At 52.3% G+C, this 20,915-nt stretch overlaps 1 protein-coding gene across 1 annotated transcript in view; it reads right to left on the reverse strand.

Annotated features, from left to right (window-relative positions):
• Positions 1–20,915, reverse strand: part of SLC16A2 (solute carrier family 16 member 2) — a 94,210-nt gene that overhangs the window by 5,746 nt on the left and 67,549 nt on the right. The window contains exons 2-5 of the mRNA XM_029067213.2: positions 14,836–14,980; positions 10,560–11,010; positions 8,541–8,684; positions 6,213–6,441 (exon numbers count right to left, since the gene is read on the reverse strand). Of these exons, the coding sequence (XP_028923046.2) occupies positions 6,213–6,441; positions 8,541–8,684; positions 10,560–11,010; positions 14,836–14,980 (969 nt within the window). The remainder of the gene's footprint in view (positions 1–6,212; positions 6,442–8,540; positions 8,685–10,559; positions 11,011–14,835; positions 14,981–20,915) is intronic.

The following is a 20,915-nucleotide window of genomic DNA, read 5'->3' on the forward strand; positions in this document are numbered from 1 at the left end:
GCGCTTAGTATAGCGCTCTGCACTCAGCAAGCGTGCGATAAATACGATCGAAAAAAAATAATGACACGAGAGGCGCGGGGCTGCTGGCTGGCTCGGGGTTCCTCCTCTCCACTGTGGGCAGTGGGCAGTAGCGTCCCGGCCAGGCTAACATCCTGGGACGGCCACCCAGAGTCCCTTTGGTCACCTCTCAGCAGGGCTCTCTTGCCCCTGCCATTCCTAACCCTGCTCCTACCTCTGTTTCTGCAGAGTTTAGACAGGGGGATGTGGGCTTTCAGGGGGACGGGCAAAAGAGAGCCCACATGCCCCATGTAACCTCCGCAGGGGGCAGAGGGCAGGGAGCGAGGGAGAGGTCAGCGGCTCCTCTCCTTAGGACTGACCACTTGTCGAACCCTGCTCTGACTGGGATTGGGTCTGTTTCCGATTCTCAATTACCAGTGATGGAAGTGGGCGGGGGGGGGAACGCACGGTTAATGCGAAGAAGCGTGGCGTAGTGGCTAGGGCCCGGGTCTAGGAGTCAGAAGGTCATGGGTTCTAATCTCGCCCCTGCCACATGTCTGCTGTGTGGCCTTGGGCAAGCCACGTCACTTCTCTGGGCTTCGGTGACCTCATCTGGAAAATGGGGAATGTGGGACGGGGACTGTAAGCCCCTCAAAGGGCAGGGACTGTCTCTATCTGTTGCCGATTTGTACATTCCAAGCGCTTAGTACAGTGCTCTGCACATAGTAAGCGCTCAATAAATACTATTGAATGAATGAATGAATAACCCAATTTGCTTGTATCCACCCCAGGGCAGAGTACATAGTAAGCGCTTAACAAATACCACAATTATTATTATTAAGAAGGGCGTTTTCAACCTTGATTTTTTTTGTCTCCAATCTTTTCCCAGAGAAACACGGGTTAATTTCGTTTTCCCTGGCCCCGCCCCGTCTCATCCTGGGTCACGGACCGGTCAAGAGGTAGGTGACCCGATCAAGAGGCAGGAGGGAGGAGAAGCGGAGGGAGCCGGACGACCCACAGCCGACGGTCGGGCCCAGCATTCCCGGCGGTCTCGGCTCTATTTTCTCCGACCCCACCGACGACTCCTTTTCCAGTTATCCCAGCAGGACGGTGGGGATGCCAGCGATTGCTGGCCACCCACACCTCGCTTACGGGGGAGGGAAGAGGACGCAAGCCAGCATGGGAACATGGAGTTAATTGCAGATAATTTTGGCATTCCTTCTGCCATCCGCTCTCCCTCTCCGCCACAGAAACTGGGGAGCCCTAGCGGAGAGAACCCCCTCCCAGCCCGACACCCCCAGACAGGCAGGGGGACAGGTGAGGGTCTCTGCACTGTTCTATCCCGTGACCGTCTGGAGGTCTGGAGTGAAGGGACAAGCCTAGATACAAGGGACCAAACTCAAGGAGTTTGGCCTGGAACTTCCTCCCCTCCAAATCCAACAGATCACATATCTCTCTCTCCACGTAATAATAATAATTGGGGTATTTTCGTTAAGTGCTTGCTATGTGCCAACCACTGTACTAAGCGCTGGGGAAGATATAAGCTATTCAGGTCCCACACGGGGCTCACAGTCTAAGCAGTAGGGAGAACAGGGATTGAATCCCCATTTTGCAGATGAGGGAACTGAGGCACAGAGAAGTTAAGTGACCTGCCAAAGGTCACACGGCAAGTAAATGGCACAGCCGGGATTAGAACCCGGGTCGTCTTTAATGATGGTATTTGTTAAGCGCTTACTATGTGCAGAGCACTGTTCTAAGCGCTGGGGTAGACACAGGGGAATCAGGTTGTCCCACGTGGGGCTCACAGACTTTATCCCCATTTTACAGATGAGGTAACTGAGGCACAGAGAAGTGAAGCAACTTGCCCACAGTCACACAGCTGGCAAGTGGCAGAGCCGGGATTTGAACTCATGACCTCTGACTCCAAAGCCCGGGCTCTTTCCACTGAGCCACGCTGAGTCTTTGACTCGCAGACCCCGGCTCTTTTCCTCCCCCACATAATAGGCCACCCCTGAAAGCCTACCCTCTCCCACGTCTTCCCTAATTATTAATACTACATATTAATAAATAGATCTGTGGTATCTGTCGTGTGCTTTCTGCAGATGAATGATAATCAAGTTAGACACAGTCTCTGTCTCGTTTGGGGCTCATCGTCTAAGTGGGAGGGAGCGGCCAGTTTTAAATCCCTATTTCATAGATGAGAAAACTGAGGCCCAGAGAGGCTAAGGGGCTTGCCCAAGATCTCACAGCAGGCAAGCGGCAGAGCTGGGATTAGAACCCAGGACCCCTGATTCCCAGGCCCCAAGGTCTCATCACTTGAGTCACCTCAAACCAAAGTCACTTCTAGCACTGCAGTGGTTTAAACCAGTCTCCAACAGTTGTGTAAAGATCCTAATTTCTGAATTTGCAATGGTAGAGGAAATGCTGTATTCTGATTACTCCATTTTGAAATATTTCTAGATGTGGCGCCTCTGTTAGAGTGTATGCTCATGGTGGGCAAAGAACGGGTTTCACGCTTGTGTTGGACTTTCCCGGGTGCTTACTACAGTGGATTGTTGGTAGGGGGTGCTCAGTAAGTATTACATCCACCACCGGAACCAGCATTACCCTCTGATGCCCCCTGCGCCACTTGAGAGGCAAAGACCCTCCTTCTCCAGCACACCAGGGGGTCAGAAGGCAGGGTGAGAAGCAGCGTGGCTCAGTGGAAAGAGACCGGTTTTGGGAGTCAGAGATCATGGGTTCAAATCCCAGGCTCAGCCACTTGTCAGCTGTGTGACTTTGGGCAAGTCGCTTCACTTCTCCTTGCCTCAGTTACCCCCTCTGTAAAATGGGGATTAAGACTGTGAGCCCCACGTGGGACCACCTGATCACCTTGTATCCTCCCCAGCGCTTAGAACGGTGTTTTGCACAAATGCCATCATTATTTACTATACTGATGGCCTGACGGTGGGGAGGGCATAATCACCACCGAGAAGTAGCGTGGCCTAGCGGACAGTGCCCAGGCCCGGAAGTCAAGGTTCTCCTACCGGCTCTTGCCACTTGCTTGGTGTGTGACCTTGGGCAAGTCGCTTTGCTTCTCTGGGTCTCAGTTCTCTCATCTGTAAAATGGGGATTCGATACCTGTTCTCTCTCCTCAGACTGTGAGCCCCAGGTGGGGCAGAAGCTTAAGTCTGACCTTTATGTGCCCCAGTATTTACTACAGTGCTTGGCACACGGTAAGCGCTCGACAAATTGCCCGGCAATTATTATAAACACCGTCCCCGCCTCCTGGGCGTTCTGCCTCGAGGCTGGCCTCGATGCCTTCTTTGCCTCGCGGGCTCAGCCACTGCCGCCACGGTGAACCCGAATAGTCTGCTTATTTTTAGAGAGGTGTTTGTTTCGGCAGGAGAGGTTGGGGTCTGGAAGCCTAGTCCAGACGTGGGAATGTCCTATTTTGATTCTACGTGCCGATCTCCGGGTGTCAGTATCCGTCCTGCTCCCGTTTCTTCCCGGCCTCGGAGGCCAGACATCGTGTCGGCGGGCCAGGGCCAGGTTTGGGGGTCCGGCCTCCGCCACGCGCAGCAGGAGAGGCAACTTGGGGGAAGAGAGTCCTGGTCTCTCGGCCAGTTTCGCCCCAGTGGCCCCAGGCCCGCTCGGCCGGCAACCCTACAAAAGCCCTAAGGCAAAAGCCATAATCAAGTTAGACACAGATGATGAGCCCCAAACGAGACAGAGACTAAGTGGGAGGGAGCGGCCAGTTTTAAATCCCCATTTCATAGATGAGAAAACGGAGGCCCTCCTCTCCTCCTCTCCCACTCCCTTCTGAGTCGCCTTGAACTTGGATTTTCACCCTTTATTCACCCCTCCCTCATTTCCGTCGCACTCGTGGGAAGCAGCGTGGCCTGGCTGATCGAGCCCGGGCCTGGAAATCAGGAGGACCTGGGTTCTAATCCCGGCTCTGCTACTTGTCTGCTGCTTGACTCTGGGCAAGTCGCTTTGCTTCTCTTTGCCTCAGTTACCTCATCTGTAAAAACGGCATTGAGACTGTGAGCCCCACGTGGGACAGGGACTGTGTCCAATCTGATTAGCTTGAATGTACCCCAGCGCTTATAACAGTGCTTGACACATATCATCATCACTATTATTATTATGTACAAATAATTTATTCATATTAATGTCTTTGCCCCCTCTAAACTGCAAGCCTGTTGTGGGCAGGGAAGCTGCCTGCCAACTCTGTTATATTGTACTCTCCCGAGCACTTAGTATACTGTTCTTCACACAGTAAGCGCTCAATAATACGATTGATTGATTGATTGGCAGTCAAGAGGGTGCGGGCAGAGCTCAGATGAACTGCAGTCGGCCTGAGTTTACAGGAACGGGCACCCAGCCGGGAGGAAGCGGCTACCACTGGCATATCTTGGAGGTCCCAGGTGAGTCGTTCCCCCTTGCCCAGCCTCCACTTCAACCCCGGTGGGAGATGCCCACAGCCACAGGCCCCTTAGTCCACCAGCAGGCAGGGAACGGCTCTCTTCGGCATGAACTCTTCCGCTGCCCACGAAGGGTAGCTGGAAAATTAAACAGCTCAGGGATTGGGGCTCGTTGTAAAGCACTTACTATGTGGGAAATGTTATACTAAGTGCTGGGGTCAGACACGGTTCCTGTCGCACAAGGAGCTGACAGTCTAAGAGGAGTACAAGTATTGAACCCCCATTTTACAGATGAGGAAACTGAGGCCCAACTCTGCCAAATTGTTAGATTGTACTCTTCCAAGCATTTATTACAGTGCTCTGCACAGAGACGCACTCAATAAATACCATTGATTGACTGGGGAATCCATATCAGTGGCAGAGGAGGGTCTTGAGGACTGCCAATCAGGACCCCATGGGACCATGGGCAAGACCCTTCATCTGTTTGAGCCTGCTCAACGCCCCCCAAAAATGGATAGAAAGTCTTTGAGTCTCTGCCCCGTGTGGGACAGGGACTGTATCTAACCCGATTACCTGGTATCCTCCCCGGTGCTTAGCAGAATATTTAGCACACAGTCGGTGCTGAGCAAATACCATCAACTGATGGACTGATCTGTTCTATTTCCTGCTCTATCCTTGTTTTTCCTTTTGTTTCCAACATTGGTTCAGAATTTTTCGGGTAGTCACCCCGTAAGACTATAAACTTTTGGTGTGTGAGGGCCATGTGTCTTGCTTCCACTGTCAATCAATCAATGGTATTTATTGGGCATTTACTAAGTGCAGAACAATCTACTAAGCACAATAATAACTCACTGTGGGCAAGGAATGTGTCTGCTTATTGTAATATACGCTCACAAGCGCTTCATACAGTGATCTGCACACAGTAAGGACTCAATAAATACGAGTGAACGAATGAACGGACATGTTCCCTGCCCACAAGGAGCGTAGTCTAGAGGGGGAGTCCTCTTCTAGGAGGTAAGATAAGTGCTTAATAAACATCACCGATTAAATTGCCTGAGGCTGGCAATTAATTGATTGGCTCTTTGGGCTTTTCATCATCAGCCCAAGCCACGGATTGATGGATAGGACCTTCCGATCCAAGAAGCTCAGAGTCCCCCAGGTTCCCTAGAAAGCAGCTGGGCAACTGATTCATGTTTGGGGGCAACACGATGTTCAAGAAGATGGATTTCACTGAATTTACAGCCTGGGACTGGAAGCGGAGGAGCCTAGTGGAAAGATCCAGGGCCTAGGAGTTGGTGGAACTGGGTTCTAATCTTGGTTCAGGAGCTTGCCTGCTGGGTGACGCTGGGCAAGTCACTGATCTTCTCTGGGCCTCAGTTTCCTCATCTGTAAAATGGGGATTCAATACTTGTACTCCTTCTTAGACTGTGAGCTCCTTGTGCGACAGGAACTGTGTCTGACCCCAGCACTTTGTCTAGCATTTCCCACATAGTAAGCGCTTTACAAATACGACGATTATTATTATTTGAGGGGCGATGGGCTGTTACTTACTTGCAAGTGCATATTAGAGGGGGAGTAGTGTGAGAAAAAATCCAAACGTCTTCCATTGGTTGCAAAGAAGGGGGTGGCGCCTATTAATAACCAATTTGTGGCATATACTGAGTGTATATTGGGTACAGGGCGCTCTACGAAGCGCTTGGGAGAGGACAGCTGGTAGACACGATTCCCTGTCCTGGAGGGGCCTAACGGACTATTAAATTCAGGGGTTCTCGCTCTGGCTCCACTGGAAGCCAGGGGTCTTTATCTCACCTGCAATTGGGGGGCCGGCGGTTATGGGCAGAGACATCATGCCCAGGAGGTAACCGATGGCCTGGGACGCTTGCATGGGGCCCACCAGCTCGAAGGCGATGGGCGCCATCAGGGTGATGAAGAAGCCGTCGCACAGCCCGAGGAAGAGGCAGACCACCACGACGCCTTCGAAGGTCCGGCACTGCGGGATCATCATGCACATCAAGCCCAGGAGCAGGAAGGCCACCACCTGGGGACGACGACGAAGGTCCGCAGTGAGAAGGAGAGACCGGGCATCAAAGGTAGGGATGGAAAGGAGCTCAGGGAATGTGTCTGTTTAATAATAACAATAATAATAATAATACTTGTTAAGCGCTATGTGCCAAGCACTGTTCTAAGCAGAGGGGTAGATACAAGTTAATCACGTTGGACACAATCCCTGTCTCACATGGGGCTCGCACTCTTAATCCCCATTTTTCAGCTGAGGTAACTGAGGCCCAATGAAGTGAAGTGACTTGCACAAGGTCGCACAGCAGACGTGGTGGAGCCGGAATTAGAACCCGGGTCCTTCTGACTCCCAGGCCCATGCTTTATCCACTAAGCCATGCTGCTTTACTGCTGCACACAGTAAGCGCTCAGTAAGTACTGACTCACTCCTCCCCGTCTACAACCCAGGCCCCACGCTCCGCTCCTCTCTCCCCAACCAACCGGCCATTCGTCCCTCTCGCCTCTCCCACCTCCATCCCCTGGCTCGCACTGGCTCAGAGAGGGGCAGTGACTGGCCCTGGGTCACACAGCACCGTGGCCAGGGTGCGCGGGCTGGCGGCCTTCCTCTTCCACCCCAGCTTCCAGCGGAGGTGCCACGGGCCAGAGGAGAACCTCCGCACCTATCAGCCAAGCCCATTAAGGCAATTGAGAGTGAATATCATTATGTAACACAAAGGGCCTCATTAACCGACTTTAAATGGCTGTAATTACTACCCATTGTAGCTGGCCGCCTCTAACATCCTCGGGGAGTTCTTGCCAAGGTTCTCAGGAGAAGCTCCCACACCTCCAAAGTCTCCACAGCTCCGGCCGGACGGTGCCCGCCTTGCTCCCCCTCCTTGGGCCCGGCTCTGCCAACTGGACCGGGAGGGGGTCCCTCTGCTAGGGCTTGAGCCGGGGTCTGGGGGCACCTAACCCTTGTGCCCTCTCCCCACTGCCAGCCCCCACGGGGATTCCCCACCATCCATTCATCCATCCACCGCAATCCTCTCCATCGAGTGCTGACTGGGTGCAAAGCACTGCTCTGAGCGCTTGGGAGAGTACAAAATAATACTAAACCGACGCATTCCCTGCCCACAAAGAGCTCACAGTCTACTGACATGGCTTAATGGTTAGAGCCCGGGCATGGGAGTCAGAAGGTCATGGGTTCTAATCCCAGCTCCTACTGTGTGGTCTTGGGTGAGTCACTTCACGTCCCTGTGCCTCAGTTCCTCATCTGTAAAATGGGGATTAAGACTGTGAGTCCCATGCGGGACAGGGACTGTGTCCAACCTGATTTCTTGTAACCATCCCAGAGTTTAATATAGTGTCTGGCACATAATTAGGGCTTAACAAACACCTTAATTATTATTATTATTATTATTATTATTAGAGGGGAAGACAGACAGTAATATATATGTATACATATATATATACACATATATAAATAAATTACCACCACCACTCCCAAAGGCATGATTTTCATGGAGGCAATTGCTCCCCCCCACCTCTTCAGTGGAGGCAGAGCCATTATTCTTGCCCCTAATAATAGTAGTTCATTCAGTCGTATTTATTGAGCACTTACCGTATGCAGAGCATTTGCTGAAGCGCTTGGGAAAGTACAGTGCAACAATAAACAGACACATTCCCTGCCCATAATGACTTTACAGTCCGGAGGGCCTGTAAATAATAATAATAATGTTGGTATTTGTTAAGCGCTTACTATGTGCCGAGCACTGTTCTAAGCGCTGGGGTAGACATAGGGGAATCAGGTTGTCCCACGTGGGGCTCACAGTCTTAATCCCCATTTTACAGATGAGGGAACTGAGGCACAGAGAAGTTAAGTGACTTGCCCACAGTCACACAGCCGACAAGTGGCAGAGCTGGGATTCGAACTCATGAGTCCTGCTTCCAGGGCCCGTGCTCTTTCCACTGAGCCACGCTGCTTCTCCGTGATAATTATGTGATAATTGGTATTTGTTAAGTGCTTAGTATGTGCCAAGCACTGTTCTAAGCGCTGTAGATAGCGATAAGGATATTAGTGCTACTTGTTAAGCGCTCACTATGTGCCGAGCAGGACTATGTGTCTAAGCAGGACCCACCCACCTGCAGGTAAATCTTCTTCAGGCCGGGAATGAAGTCGCCGACGCGGCCCGACAGCAGACGGCCGATGCCAGACGTGGCGCCGACACACACCAGGAGGACCCACTTCTTCTCCGTGGCCTGGAACTCCTTCTCAGCATAGTTAACCTGAACGTTTTGGAAAAGGAAGGTAAAGGGGCATCGACAGCCCCCCCATTCCATCAATCTGCCCAGTGACCACACTTGCCCAGGTGAGCCGCCCGTTCGGAGCTGCCGGTCGGAGCCTGGCATTTGCTCGGGGAGTGTGTCTGTCGACGGCTGTACTCTCCCAAATGTTTAATCCAGTGCTCTGCCCACAGCAAGCGGTCAATACGACTGATCGACTGACTAGCTCTGAAAACAACCTTGTAGCCCAAGTCGGCAAACGGTTGCCTCCAGGCGCCGCCCCGGAGGGTGCTGGGATCTGGGTCAACTTGGAAGAGAAGGGGCTGGACCAGTCAAATACCTCGGGGCTGCAATTTCCCAGTATGCCCAGGATAGGCGGGGTAATTGGGCTTTTCCATTTTTAATTCAGAAAAATCAATGACCCTGACATTGACCAGCAAACAAGAAGAAGGTGAGGCTCTGAGGAAAGGCTTGCGTTAGGGCCTTGAGACTCTTCTATATTTGGAGGGGAGGAAGCTGATTGACTTGGAAATCAGGAAACGGGTCAGCTTTTCACCGGAATGAAGTGGGAGGAGGGAGGAAGGAAGTGGAGGAGAAAGAGGAAGGAAAAGAGGAAAGGAAAAGTATCGAAAGAGGGGTGCCTTGGCCTGCTGACTCTTTGGAGTCCATCCCAAGCAGGCCCTCATCGTCCCACTAAAATCTCCTCTAGACTGTAAGCTCGTTACGGGCAGGGAACGTGTCTGCTAATTCTCTTGTATTGTACCCTCCCAAGCGCTTAGTACAGTGATCTGCACGTAGTAAGCGCTCAATCAGTACGAGTGATTGATTGGTCAAAGTCGGCACCTCTGAGGAGTTCCTCCTTCTCCACCTCTGGTCCCCGTTGAGCCCCGGAGGCCGGGGAGAGGCAATTGTCCAGCCTCCCTCTGTGCCAGCCCCCAGCTCCCACCCAGATCCCAGGGCCCCAACAGGACCAGGAACGCGGCCGTGGAGTGCTGGTCATCTTCCTCCTCCTCCGGTCAGTTGGGGCAGAGGCGGAAGCACCATCTTGGCTCCCCTCTGGTCCTTTTCTGTCTCCGAGAGGCCGCCCACCGCCCCCATCACCCCAAAAAGCGGGTAAATATTTTTTAGCACGGGAATAAAGTTGCCATCTTGCTGCCCCGTAAAGGAGCGGGATGGAGGGTGCCAACCCCAGGCGGGTAGCCCCTCAGAAGCCTGAGCCTGTGGCATTCATGCTACGTGGTCCCTGAGCTCTGAGGGTGGGTCTAGCTATCTGTCCTGCCTCGGGGACTCGGCTGTGAGTCATAGATGTTTTTGGACTGCCGAGGCCCTCCGCAGGTAATAATAATAATAATAATAACTGTGGCATTTATTAAGCAATTACTATGTGCCAGTCACTGTTCTAAGCGCTGGGGTGCAAGCAAAGAGGGTTGGACACAGTCTCTGACCTTTATAGGACTCACATTCTTAACCCCCATTTTACAGGGAACAGAGACACAGAGAAGTGACTTGGTCAAGGTCACACAGCGAACAGGTGGCGGAGCCGGGATTAGAACCCAGGTCCTTCTGACTGATTACATTATCCACAAGGTCACGCTGCACGTCATCCGATTCAGTTCCCTGCTTCCCTCCCATGTTCCTAACCCCCACACTGCTCCATTCATTGTCGTATTTATTGAGCTCCTACTGTGTGCAGAGCACTGTGCTGAGCGCTTGGGAGAGTACGATGCAACAAAAAAGAGACACGATCCCCGCCAACAACGAGCTTCCACCCCAACACTCCCCAGCTTCCACCTCTCTCCCGGCCCCGCCACGACGGGGCCAGGCCGAGGGAGGGGATGGGGTCACCGTCCCGGCTCGCCCGTCACCCTGGCCACTCACCAGATGCACGTAGGGGATGAAGTAGCCCAGGGCGGCGGTGGCGATGCCGAAGGACCAGATGCAGTAGGTCTTCTGGCGGAAGATGCCCAGGTTGAAGTACTTGCGGAGGTGAGCCAGGCACTGAGGCTTGGGGCTGTGGCCTCCCGGCTGGGCCGGGGAGTCGGCGGAGGGCGGCAGGAGGGGCCGGTAGGTGAGGGACAGCAGCATGAGGACGAACATGAAGGCGCTCAGGACCTGGAAGATGTGGGCCAGCTCCATGTCGCGGCTCATGACTTTGAGGAGGAAGGGGAAGGACATGGAGAAGATGCTGCTGCTGCCCGTCACGATGCCGTTGGCGAGGCCCAGCCGGCGGCGGAAGTAGTGGCCCAGGATGACCAGGGAGGGCTGGAAGGCGAAGGAGCAGCCGCAGCCGAAGACGATGCCGTACGTGAAGTAGCGGATGCTCAGGGAACTGTGGGCGACACCCGATCCGGCTCCGTGAGGGACAGCCGCCCCCCCCCCCCCCCCCGGCCCCGTCATCCCCTTCCCCATCGCCCCCCGTCCCATCGCTCTCCTGGAAGCACTGGCAGGCGCCACCCTTCCCGGTCACGGGGTCGGGCCCGGGACCTAATCGATCGACCGATAGGATCCACTGAGCGCTTACTGCGTGCCGGGCACTGTACTAAGACCCTCCCTCTCCTCCCCCTGCTCCCCGGACCCCATCTCTGACCCGCAAATTGTGGAATTTGTTACGTGCCTACCATGTGCCAGGCGCTGGGGGAGTCAGTCAGTCAGTCGTATTTATTGAGCGCTTACTGTGTGCAGAACGCTGTTCTAAGCACTCGGGAGAGGACAATATAAAAATAAACAGAGACGTTCCCTGCCCACAAAGAGCTTAGTGTCTAGACGGGGAGAGGGACGGTAACGTAAATAAATAAATTACAGATATGGACATTAGAACCTAGGCCCTTTTTACTAACCTCTGGATTTGTTTGGAGCCCTCAGGTACTCGAGCATCTGATGATGCCCAGAAGAATGGATGCCCAGTGGATAAGGACCACTTAGAGGGTCAGTCAGGAGACAGAGAGCGACTAGTGCTCTCTCCCTGCCGCTCGGCCAGAGAAAGTACCAATATGGAACTGGGCTCGCCTCAGTGTGCCCATGCTTGCCTCCTCCCTCCGGGGCTGGAGCCGCGGAAGGGGAGGTCTCCAAGGAGAAACCTGGACTTCCCAAACTTTCAGGCAGAAACCGCATGGGTTTCCTGGGGAAGCCATCCAGAGATTCTTTCATTCGTTCATTCATTCAGTTGTATTTATTGAGTGCTTACTCTGTGCAGAGCACTGTACTACATGCTTGGGAAAGAATGATACAGCAGTAAACAGACACATTCCCTGCCATAACCCGGCTCCTAAACCCTCTCTGTCGGGAGGGAAGAAGGAATGCGGGTGGATATTTGCAGTTCCACACTTCTGCTCGATGAAGGAAAGAATATAACCCGTTCTTCCCCCTCTTCCCAAGCTCCCAAACCCCAGGGGTTCTGATGGAAAATGGGAGCCCCTGCATGCCTTTCAGCTCATTGGTTGAGACTCTGCGGGGCTGGGAGTTTAGCACTCTGGATATGTTGGCATTCCTCAGCAGAGACCCCCCCTCTTTCCCCCCCCGAGTCCTCCCTGCCCTACATCGCCCTCCCCCCAGGCCCCTAACCCCAGCTTGACACCCCTGAAAACACCACTCAGGCAGACTGGATCAAGAAAGGTCCCCAGAAGGCTCCAGGAGCCCAGAGTTGGTGTCCAGCAAAGCCACGACGTCTCCCCCACCGCCCCCTCTCTCCCCAGCCGTTCCCAGTCCGTCCAGACCGGAAGGAGCCAAGTAGATGTCTCTGTCTGCAAACAGCTGGCTGGGGCAAGGCGGAGGAGCTCTGGGGAACGATTGGGAATGCAATGGTCGTAAAGAAAACCGGCTCGCCCTCGCGGGGTCGAAGACCACAGAACTGGAGCAATGTCCTCAATTCAGTGGGCCGAATTTTGTATTTTGCATTTTGGGCTCGGAGCAACTAACCAGATGACACAGCTGCCATATCGCCGGGGGTGGGAGGGCGGGGGTGGTCATTCTCAGAATTCTGGAACTGGAGGGGCTTTTCGGAGGTCATCTCATCCTTCTTGCTTCCTGGCGGGCTCTCTCGCCTAAGCACTCAAGCATTTTCTTACTCACCCCAGCCCCACAGCACTTGGCTGAGTATCCTTATACTCTACTATTTCATTTATTCATTCAATCGTATCTATTGGGCTCTATGTGCAAAGCACTGTACTGAGCGCTTGGGAGAGTGCAATACAACAACAAACACTTTCTCTACCCACAAAAAGCTCACAATCTAGAGAGAGGGAGACAGACATTAATGTAAATAAATAAATTTCCTAAGTGCCGTGAGGTGTCCTAGAGCTCTAGAGCTATTTCCCCTATCCTTATTCTAACTTAATGTCTGACTTCCCCTGTAGCCTGTAAGCTCCTTGTGGGCCGGGATCGCGTCTAACAGATCTGTTGTACTGAACTTTCCCAAGAGCTTAGTATAGTACTCTGTACACAGTGGGCTTTCAGTACCCGTTGTGAGCAGGGAATGTCTCGCTTCATTGCTGTATTGTACTTTCCAAAGCGCTTAGTACAGTGTTCTGCACACAGTAAGCGCTCAATAAATTCAACCGAATGAATGATCGAATGAAATACCACTGATTAGTTGATTGATTAGCCTCTCCCAATGTGAGGCTCTGGGGCTTATATTTTGTTTTTTGTCTGGTGTTCTCGCTTGGACTCTAAGCTCACTGTGGACAGGGAATATGTCTACCAACTCCGTCTTCCAGGCGCTTGGTTTCGTCTTCTGCACACAGTAAGCGCTCATTTATTCATTCAATCGTATTTATTTTACTCAGCCATATTTAGTGAGCACTTACAGTGTGCAGATCACTATACTAACAGCTTGAGAAAGTACAATACAACAACAATAATAATAATATTCAAGGTACTTGTTAAGCGCTTACTATGAGCCAAGCACACAGTTCTAAGCGCTGGGGCAGATCGAAGTTGATAGGGTTGGACACAGTCCCTGTCCCACACAGGGCTCACAGTCTTAATCCCCATTTTTGACAGATGAGGTAACTGAGGCACAGAGAAGTTAAATGACTTGCCCAAGGTCACACAGCAGACTTGTGGCGGAGTCAGAATTAGAGCTCAGGTCCTTCTGACTCCAAGGCCCATGATTTAACCATCAAGCCACACTGCTTTCCCCACTCACAACGAGCTTACAGTCGAGAGGACTGTAGATAAATACATTGATTGATTGATTAGACTGTAAGCTCCCCTGGGGCAGGCACTGTGCCATTTACTGCCTCCACTAAATAATAATAATAGTGGTATTTGTTAAACGCTTACTATATGCTAAGGCACTGTACTAAGCACTAGGATGGATACAAGCACATCAAGTTGGATACGGTCCCAGGCCTCACAGTTTCAATCCCCATTTTACACATGAGGTAACTGAGGCACAGAGAAGTGAAGTGACTTACCCAAGTTTACACGGCAGATGAATGGCAGAGCTGGGATTAGAACCCAGGTCCTTCTGACTCCCAGGCCCGTGCTCTAACCACTACATCATGCCGCTTCACAAGGCTGGGATCTGCTCAACCTTGGGTGGGTCACGAAAAGGGTGAAAGGGGACTCTGCTGACCGCTCTGGCCAAACCACACATTTAGGTTCTTTTCCACCTCCCATTCTAGAGTGACCTCTGACCCCTCCCACTATATCAGGCGATATGACTGAACCCCCTTGGCCAGAGAAGCAGCATGGCTCAGTGAAAAGAGCCCGGGCTTGGGAGTCAGAGGTCATGAGTTCTAATCCCGCCTCCATCACTTGTCTCCTGTGTGACTTTGGGCAAGTCACTTCACTTCTCTGGGCCTCAGTTATCACATCTGTAAAATGGGGATTAAGACTGTGAGCCCCGTGTGGGACATCCTGCTTACCTTGTATCGCCCCCAGCATTTAGAACCATGCCTGGCACCTAGTAAGCGCTTTAACAAACACCATCATTAGTATTATTATTATTATCAAGAGGCCAGGAGGACCTCCGAGGGACTGAGGACTCCCACTCCTTTCCGCTTTGGGGCCCGGGGGTCGACCACCCAGCTCCTCGTTCCCCTCCTCCACCGGCTGACTTGGGGACCAGAGCCTGGGGAGAGAGAAGCCTTCAGGGGTCGTGAGTTTCTCCCCACCCACCACCGCCCCAACTTCCCACAGATCTCGGCCTTACTTGGTGAAGGATGTGGCGAGGAGTCCGGTGAAGGCGATGGCGGCCCCCGAGGCAGCGGTGGTCCTACACCCCATCCGGTCGGTGAAGATGCTCACGATGGGGGAGCAGAAGAAGAGCATGCCTATGGCCAGGGCTCCGACCCACGCTGCGTGAAGACAACAGTGGAAAGTAGGTGGGTTCATAACTATAACTGTGCCATTTGTTCAGTGTCGATTAACTTCTATCTCCCCCGGGGCTTAGCACAGTGCTTGGCACATAGTAAGTGCTTAACAATACCATCATCATGATTATTATTATCATTAGAGGATAGAGCATGGGTCTGGGAGGCAGAAGGACCCGGGCTCTAATCCTGGCTCTGCCTGCTGTGGGACCATGGGCAGGTCACTTCACTTCTCTGTGCCTCAGTTACCTCATCTGTAAAATGGGGGACACAACTGTGAGCTCCATTTGGGACATGGACTGTGTGCACCTGAATATAATGTATCTAATCAAATAGTAAGCACTTAACAAATGCGATTTAGAAAAGCATTTACTATTATACTGATCATCAGGTCAGACTCAGTCTCTGCCCCAAATGGGGTTTACAGTCAAATTAGGAGGGTGGAAAAGGTATTGAATCTCCATTTTACAGATGAAGAAACTGAGACCCAGCAAAATTAAGTGACTTGCCCAAGATCCCACAGCAGGGAAGTGGTAGAACTTGGATTAGAATCCACGTCCTCTGACTCCTAGGCCTGGGATCTTTCCACTAGACCACGCTGCCTCAACAGGTCCCCATAAAAGGGCTTAAAATAATAACAGTGGTATTTGTTAAGTGCTTACTATGTGCTTACTAAGTGCCGGGGTAGATACAAGGTAATCGGGTTGGAAACAGTCCCTGTCTCACACAGGGCTCTCAGTCTTAATCCACATTTTACAGGTGAGGTCATTGAGGCCCAGAGAAATGAAGTGTCTTGCCCTGGGTCACGCAGCAGAAAAGTGGCAGAGCTGGGATTAGAACCCAGATCCTTCTGACTCCCAGGCCCGTGCTCTATCCACTAGGCCACACTGCTTCCCCATGCCACCCCAACTCTGACATCCAGACTAAGCCCCCCTTTCCCTCTGTCCCCCCCCCCACCCCGCCATCATCCTGACTCGCTCTACTCCCCTCTTCCTCTACAACAGCACTTATGTACATATGTAGATATTTATATTGATGCTATTGATGCCTGTTTACTTGTATTTGATGCCTGTCTCCCCTCTTCTAGACTGTGAGCTCGAGGTGGGCAGGGATTGTCTCTGGTGCTGAATTGTACTTTCCAAGCGCTTAGTACGGTGCTCTGCACACAGTAAGTGCTCAATATATATGACTGAATGAATTGAATGAATCTTTCCTCCCCACCTTATCCCCAACGGGGGCTGGGGTTGCTATTTTCATTTCTTTCGCCTCTGGGAACACGGAACCATCAGAGAGGCCCCCTGGGAAGGAAGAAAGTGGAGACCAGAGTCCCTAATTCCCAGCCCAGAACCCTTCCCTCTAGCCCATGCTGCCTTTGGGAGGCGAAAGGGAGGCGGAGATAAAGACACAAGCTCTCAAATCTCCAGGGTAATCGAGACGGTTGGACACGGACATGCATTCCCAGTGAGGAAGTCCTTGCTTCAGTCTCTCCTACAGGTCTCTCCTGCAAGTTCAACCCATTTTTTCTCATTCTGCCCTCATCCTCCTGACACTAGAAGACCGTTATTCAGTTTCTCCTCATCCTTCTCTTCTCCAGATTCGTTAATCCAGGATCCTTTCTCCTTTCCCCCCGAGGTCTTATTTTCCAACCTGGTAATCATTTTCCCAGCTGTCTTCTGAACTCTTTCCAGGATTTTTTTTCTCCTCCTCCTCCTCCTCCTCATTCTCTTCCTCCTCCCCCACCCCTTCTTTCTCCCCCCTCTTCGTCTTCCTCCTCCTCTCTCCCTCCTCCTCTCTTTCCCCTCCCCGTCCTAAGCCAGTTCAGCAGAGAGCACTTAACATCCCTCAATTGCAGTCTTGCAGTCTGGGAACTAGACCCCCTCCACGAATGCCCTGGAGCGGGAGACAAAGTTCACATTCAACAAGAAATTTCCCCACACACCCAGAGTACCGTGAGACCAGAGAGAAGGCGGCCACAGAAAAAAAGAGGCCTATCCGCAGCCCGGCTCCCAACCCCAACAAGAACCCAACAAGAGAAGAACGCTCATCCCTGGGGGAGGAAAGGGAAGAAAGGGGAGGAGTGGAAAATGTCTGACCTTTCCAAATTAATTATAGGGCTCTGAGAAACAATGGATTCAAAAGCATTCCAGTAATAAATGGAAGGCTGGAACACAGGCTCGAATGAAGGAATTGAGGAGCAAAGCCACAGTTACACCGGACTACTGCACTCTGAACTGCCCGTTCAAGTCACCGCTCTAGGTTGGGAGAAGAAAGGCTGAAAGGGCGGAGAAACAGAGAGGGAGATGGAATTAGGGAGAGAGAGACTGAAGAGGGAGAATGTACGGGAGCATGCTCTCTCTGTCCAAGTTGGCCTTGTTTAGAAACAAGGTGTGCAGTGTAATGAAAGATCTGGCTAATGGGATTAGGTGGCCAGCCTCCAAAACAACGATCCAGAATGCCAAGAGGGAGAAAGGCCCCATAAATCAGATTCTGTGTTTCCAGAAACGCAAACTGTTTTCCTCCAACTCCCTTCTGTCCCAATCGCCGGGAATATCAAGACGGGGGTGGATGCGCCTGGCAGCGGAGAGGAAATGGGGAGCTCAGCGAGGGATGGGGATCCAACGGGGGACGGCGAGGTGGAGAAATGAGAAACCTGAGAGCTGCCTGTCCTGGTGTCCCCCTGCTGGGAGCTTGGACACACAGACACTGTGACCGCTGCTGCCCCAGGGCTGGGAGAACCAGCTTGGGATTGCTTGAATGAGGTCTTAAAAGTGTTTTTCAGCGGCCTCTAGATCAACAAAAATAATAATTGTGGTATTTGGAAGCACTTACTATGTGCCAGGCACTGTACTGAGCGCTGGGGTAGATACAAGCAAATACTTAATAATGACAATTATTATTACTGTGGTGCTGGGAGACCCAGGGACAGCTGGATCAGCCCAGGAGCCAGAGGTGGACCCACAGCGGCAGGTGACCACGGTGGCCCTCATGGACACCGGGCAGGCAGCCACCCACACAGTCACATATCAGGCCGAGCACACAGTGTAACGTAATGATGTTATATATGCCATTCAGCAGAATTATGCTACAGGTGGCCTTTTCTTTCACGGCACTTGTTAAGCACGTATTACGTGCCAGGCAAAGTACTAAATGCTGGGATACATACGAGCTAATCAGGTTGGACAGAGTCCCTGTCCCACAAGGGGCTCACAGTCTTAATCCCCATTTTACAGATGAGGTAACATAGGCACGGAGAAGTGAAGTGACTTGCCTAAGGTCACACAGCAGACAAGCGTGGAGCCGAGATTAGAACCCAGATCCTTCTGACTCCCAGGCCTGTGTTCTGTCCATTTGGCCAATCCAGAACACTTCTCCGAGGAACCCCAACTCATCATCACCCCCGGCCCCCCAGCTCCAGACTCTTTGGGTTCCTTCCCAAGAACCCTGTGTACACCGGCTTCAGGAGGAGCTGTGATGGAAGGGAGGCTGGATGCTCTGAATAAAGATCCCGGCAGGGTGGCTGAGTGGAAAGAGCATAGGGCAGGGACACAGGGCAGGGAATCAGAAGCCCTAGATTCTATTCTCAGCTCTATCACTCTGCCTGCGGTGTGAACTTGGGCAAATCACTTCACTTCCCTGGACCTCAGTTTCCTCATCTGTCAAATGGGGATTCAATATCTATTCTCCTTCCTACTTAGACTGTGAGTCCCACATGGGACAGGGCCTATGCCTGATCCGCGTAAATCCCATCTACCCCAATGCTTGGCACATAGCAAACACTTAACGATTACCACAGCTATTACCAATGAAGCCTTATCCTTATGGACATGGAGCAGATCATCTAAAAATTAGATTGCCCAGTATAAAACCAAGCAGATGGCCACCCTATACTGGGCCATTTCCTGTTTGGTCCTGCTTCTGTCCTCAAATGGGCTGAGCCAGGACAGCCCAAATGAAGGTCCTGGGCCAGGCCCAAGTCAAATCAGGCTGGGCTTTGGATTTTCGGCCCGTGGAAGGGAGAAGGCTTGGCTTTGCATCTCCATGGAGAGAGGACCTGACCAGAAGCCCTCAGGAGGTGGCCAGTGTGGGGTCACTGTTAGGGAGGGTGACCTCAATTTTCTACTGGCCTGATGAATGTCAATAAGAGTGAGGAGAGGAGAAACCAAATGGTGGGAGATAGAAAGACAGAGATAGACTGAGAGCTGGGGAGACAGAGAGAGACAGAGATGGGGAGGGAGACAGGGAGAGATGGGGAGAAAGAGGAAGAAATGGGGGGAGGGAGAGAGATAGGGAGAGATATATTGGGAGGAGAGAGATGGAAAGAGAGTTTGGAGAGAGAGAGGAGTGACACTTTGAAAGAAAATGAACTTATCAACTTCTTGTGGCCCCCTCTCAACCTGGGTTAGAACCACTTTTAGAGCAGACAGGCCATTTGCAGCTGGTTCATCCTCCGTCCGGGGTCATGTTTGTATGATGGGGAATGGGGGCGCTTATGAAATGCCCTCGATGACAACCATAATCTGGGTGGGAGTGGGTTTTAGAGCCCACCGCACTTCACCCCTGCCCCCGGTTCTCTCAGCAGAGGTAGAGAGTCAAGCCGGCTCCAGCCTGGGAAACAGAATCCTTTTCTGCTCCCTCAGGTCTAGGTAGCTAGCTAGCCCTTCCACGATCCTCCAGAGCCTCCAAAACGCCCCCTCCATTAAATCCGGAGGCCCAGCGGGCCCCAGGCACGCCCAAGGCAGACCTAGCCTGGAAATGCACCATTCCTGGGGTTCTGGGATGCTGCCATCCACCCAGTCTGCCTTCCCTTACTGACGGACATGGGATGGTCAGATTCCCCACCTCCCCCGCCTACAATCCTGAGACAAAGCTGGCTTCCCAGCAGGGACCCCCTGAACAAACAAACCCGTAAAACTTCCAGCTCTCTGACCCAGTTATGTATTGCTTGGAGAGGCTGAGGCCTGCTGGGGAAGAGGGGGAGGTTAGGGAGAAGTCAGAGTTTTTATGGAAAAAAAAAGGTGTTTATCCCCCTGTTTTCGACTTAATTACATTTGGATTCGGTGACATGAAAACCCAGCTTTCCCCCCTGTCCCCCTGGCCTCCTGGCAAGAGCCTCACAGAGCCTGGCTGAGTTACACAATAGAAAATTATATTGCAATGTTGCTTTTCCAGGAAAGGAGACAAAGAAAAACCTAATAGTTTTAAGACAGGGGCTCTAAATTCTCCATGGTGTATAAGCAGATTGTTTTCAGGATTCTCAGAAAAACAGCGAAGAATGTGGGACACCGCACGGTGGACAGGTTTCTGGGTGTCCACCACAGCCGGGAAGGGGGGTTGGGAGGAGTCCAAAGAATTCCAGTCCTTGAAATATGGGCCCCCCCAGGCTCTCTACCGCTGATTTATTGATTCCGAGAGCCTCCTCCCTAGAGCTGTGTTCGGGAGGAGCGGGTTGGAGGCTCCTCCAGAGTGAGCTGGCCTCGGCGGTCCTGGGAAGGACAATTCCAGATGGTCAAGGGCAGAGTTCAATGCTCTGCACACAGTAAGTGCTCAATAAATACCATGAAGGATCGGTTGATGGGCAGGCTGGGCTGGCGGCAAGAAGGCGGGCAAGGGGGTGGCTAGGAGTGTTTGGATACCAACGCAGCCCTGCCAGGAACAGATCAAACCTGCAACCAGGCTGGGTGGGGGTGACCCAATTTCACCAGGCTCCTGGGTGAGGGGTCGCCTCGCAAGGCCCCTTGCACACAAAGACTCTTAAGATCCACTCTCCATCATCATTTGCAACGCTGACACTTTCCATTGATCTGGGGCCATGGCCTTCCAGCCAAGAACACAACTTCCTTCCAGAGTCCACTTCGCCCCTGGCGTCCCCCACCCACGCACATTTTGTATTAGTTGTCTGTGGCATCCACACCAGGCGCTC

The sequence above is a fragment of the Ornithorhynchus anatinus genome, chromosome 6 (genome assembly GCF_004115215.2).
Source record: "Ornithorhynchus anatinus isolate Pmale09 chromosome 6, mOrnAna1.pri.v4, whole genome shotgun sequence".
Classification (NCBI taxonomy): domain Eukaryota; kingdom Metazoa; phylum Chordata; class Mammalia; order Monotremata; family Ornithorhynchidae; genus Ornithorhynchus; species Ornithorhynchus anatinus.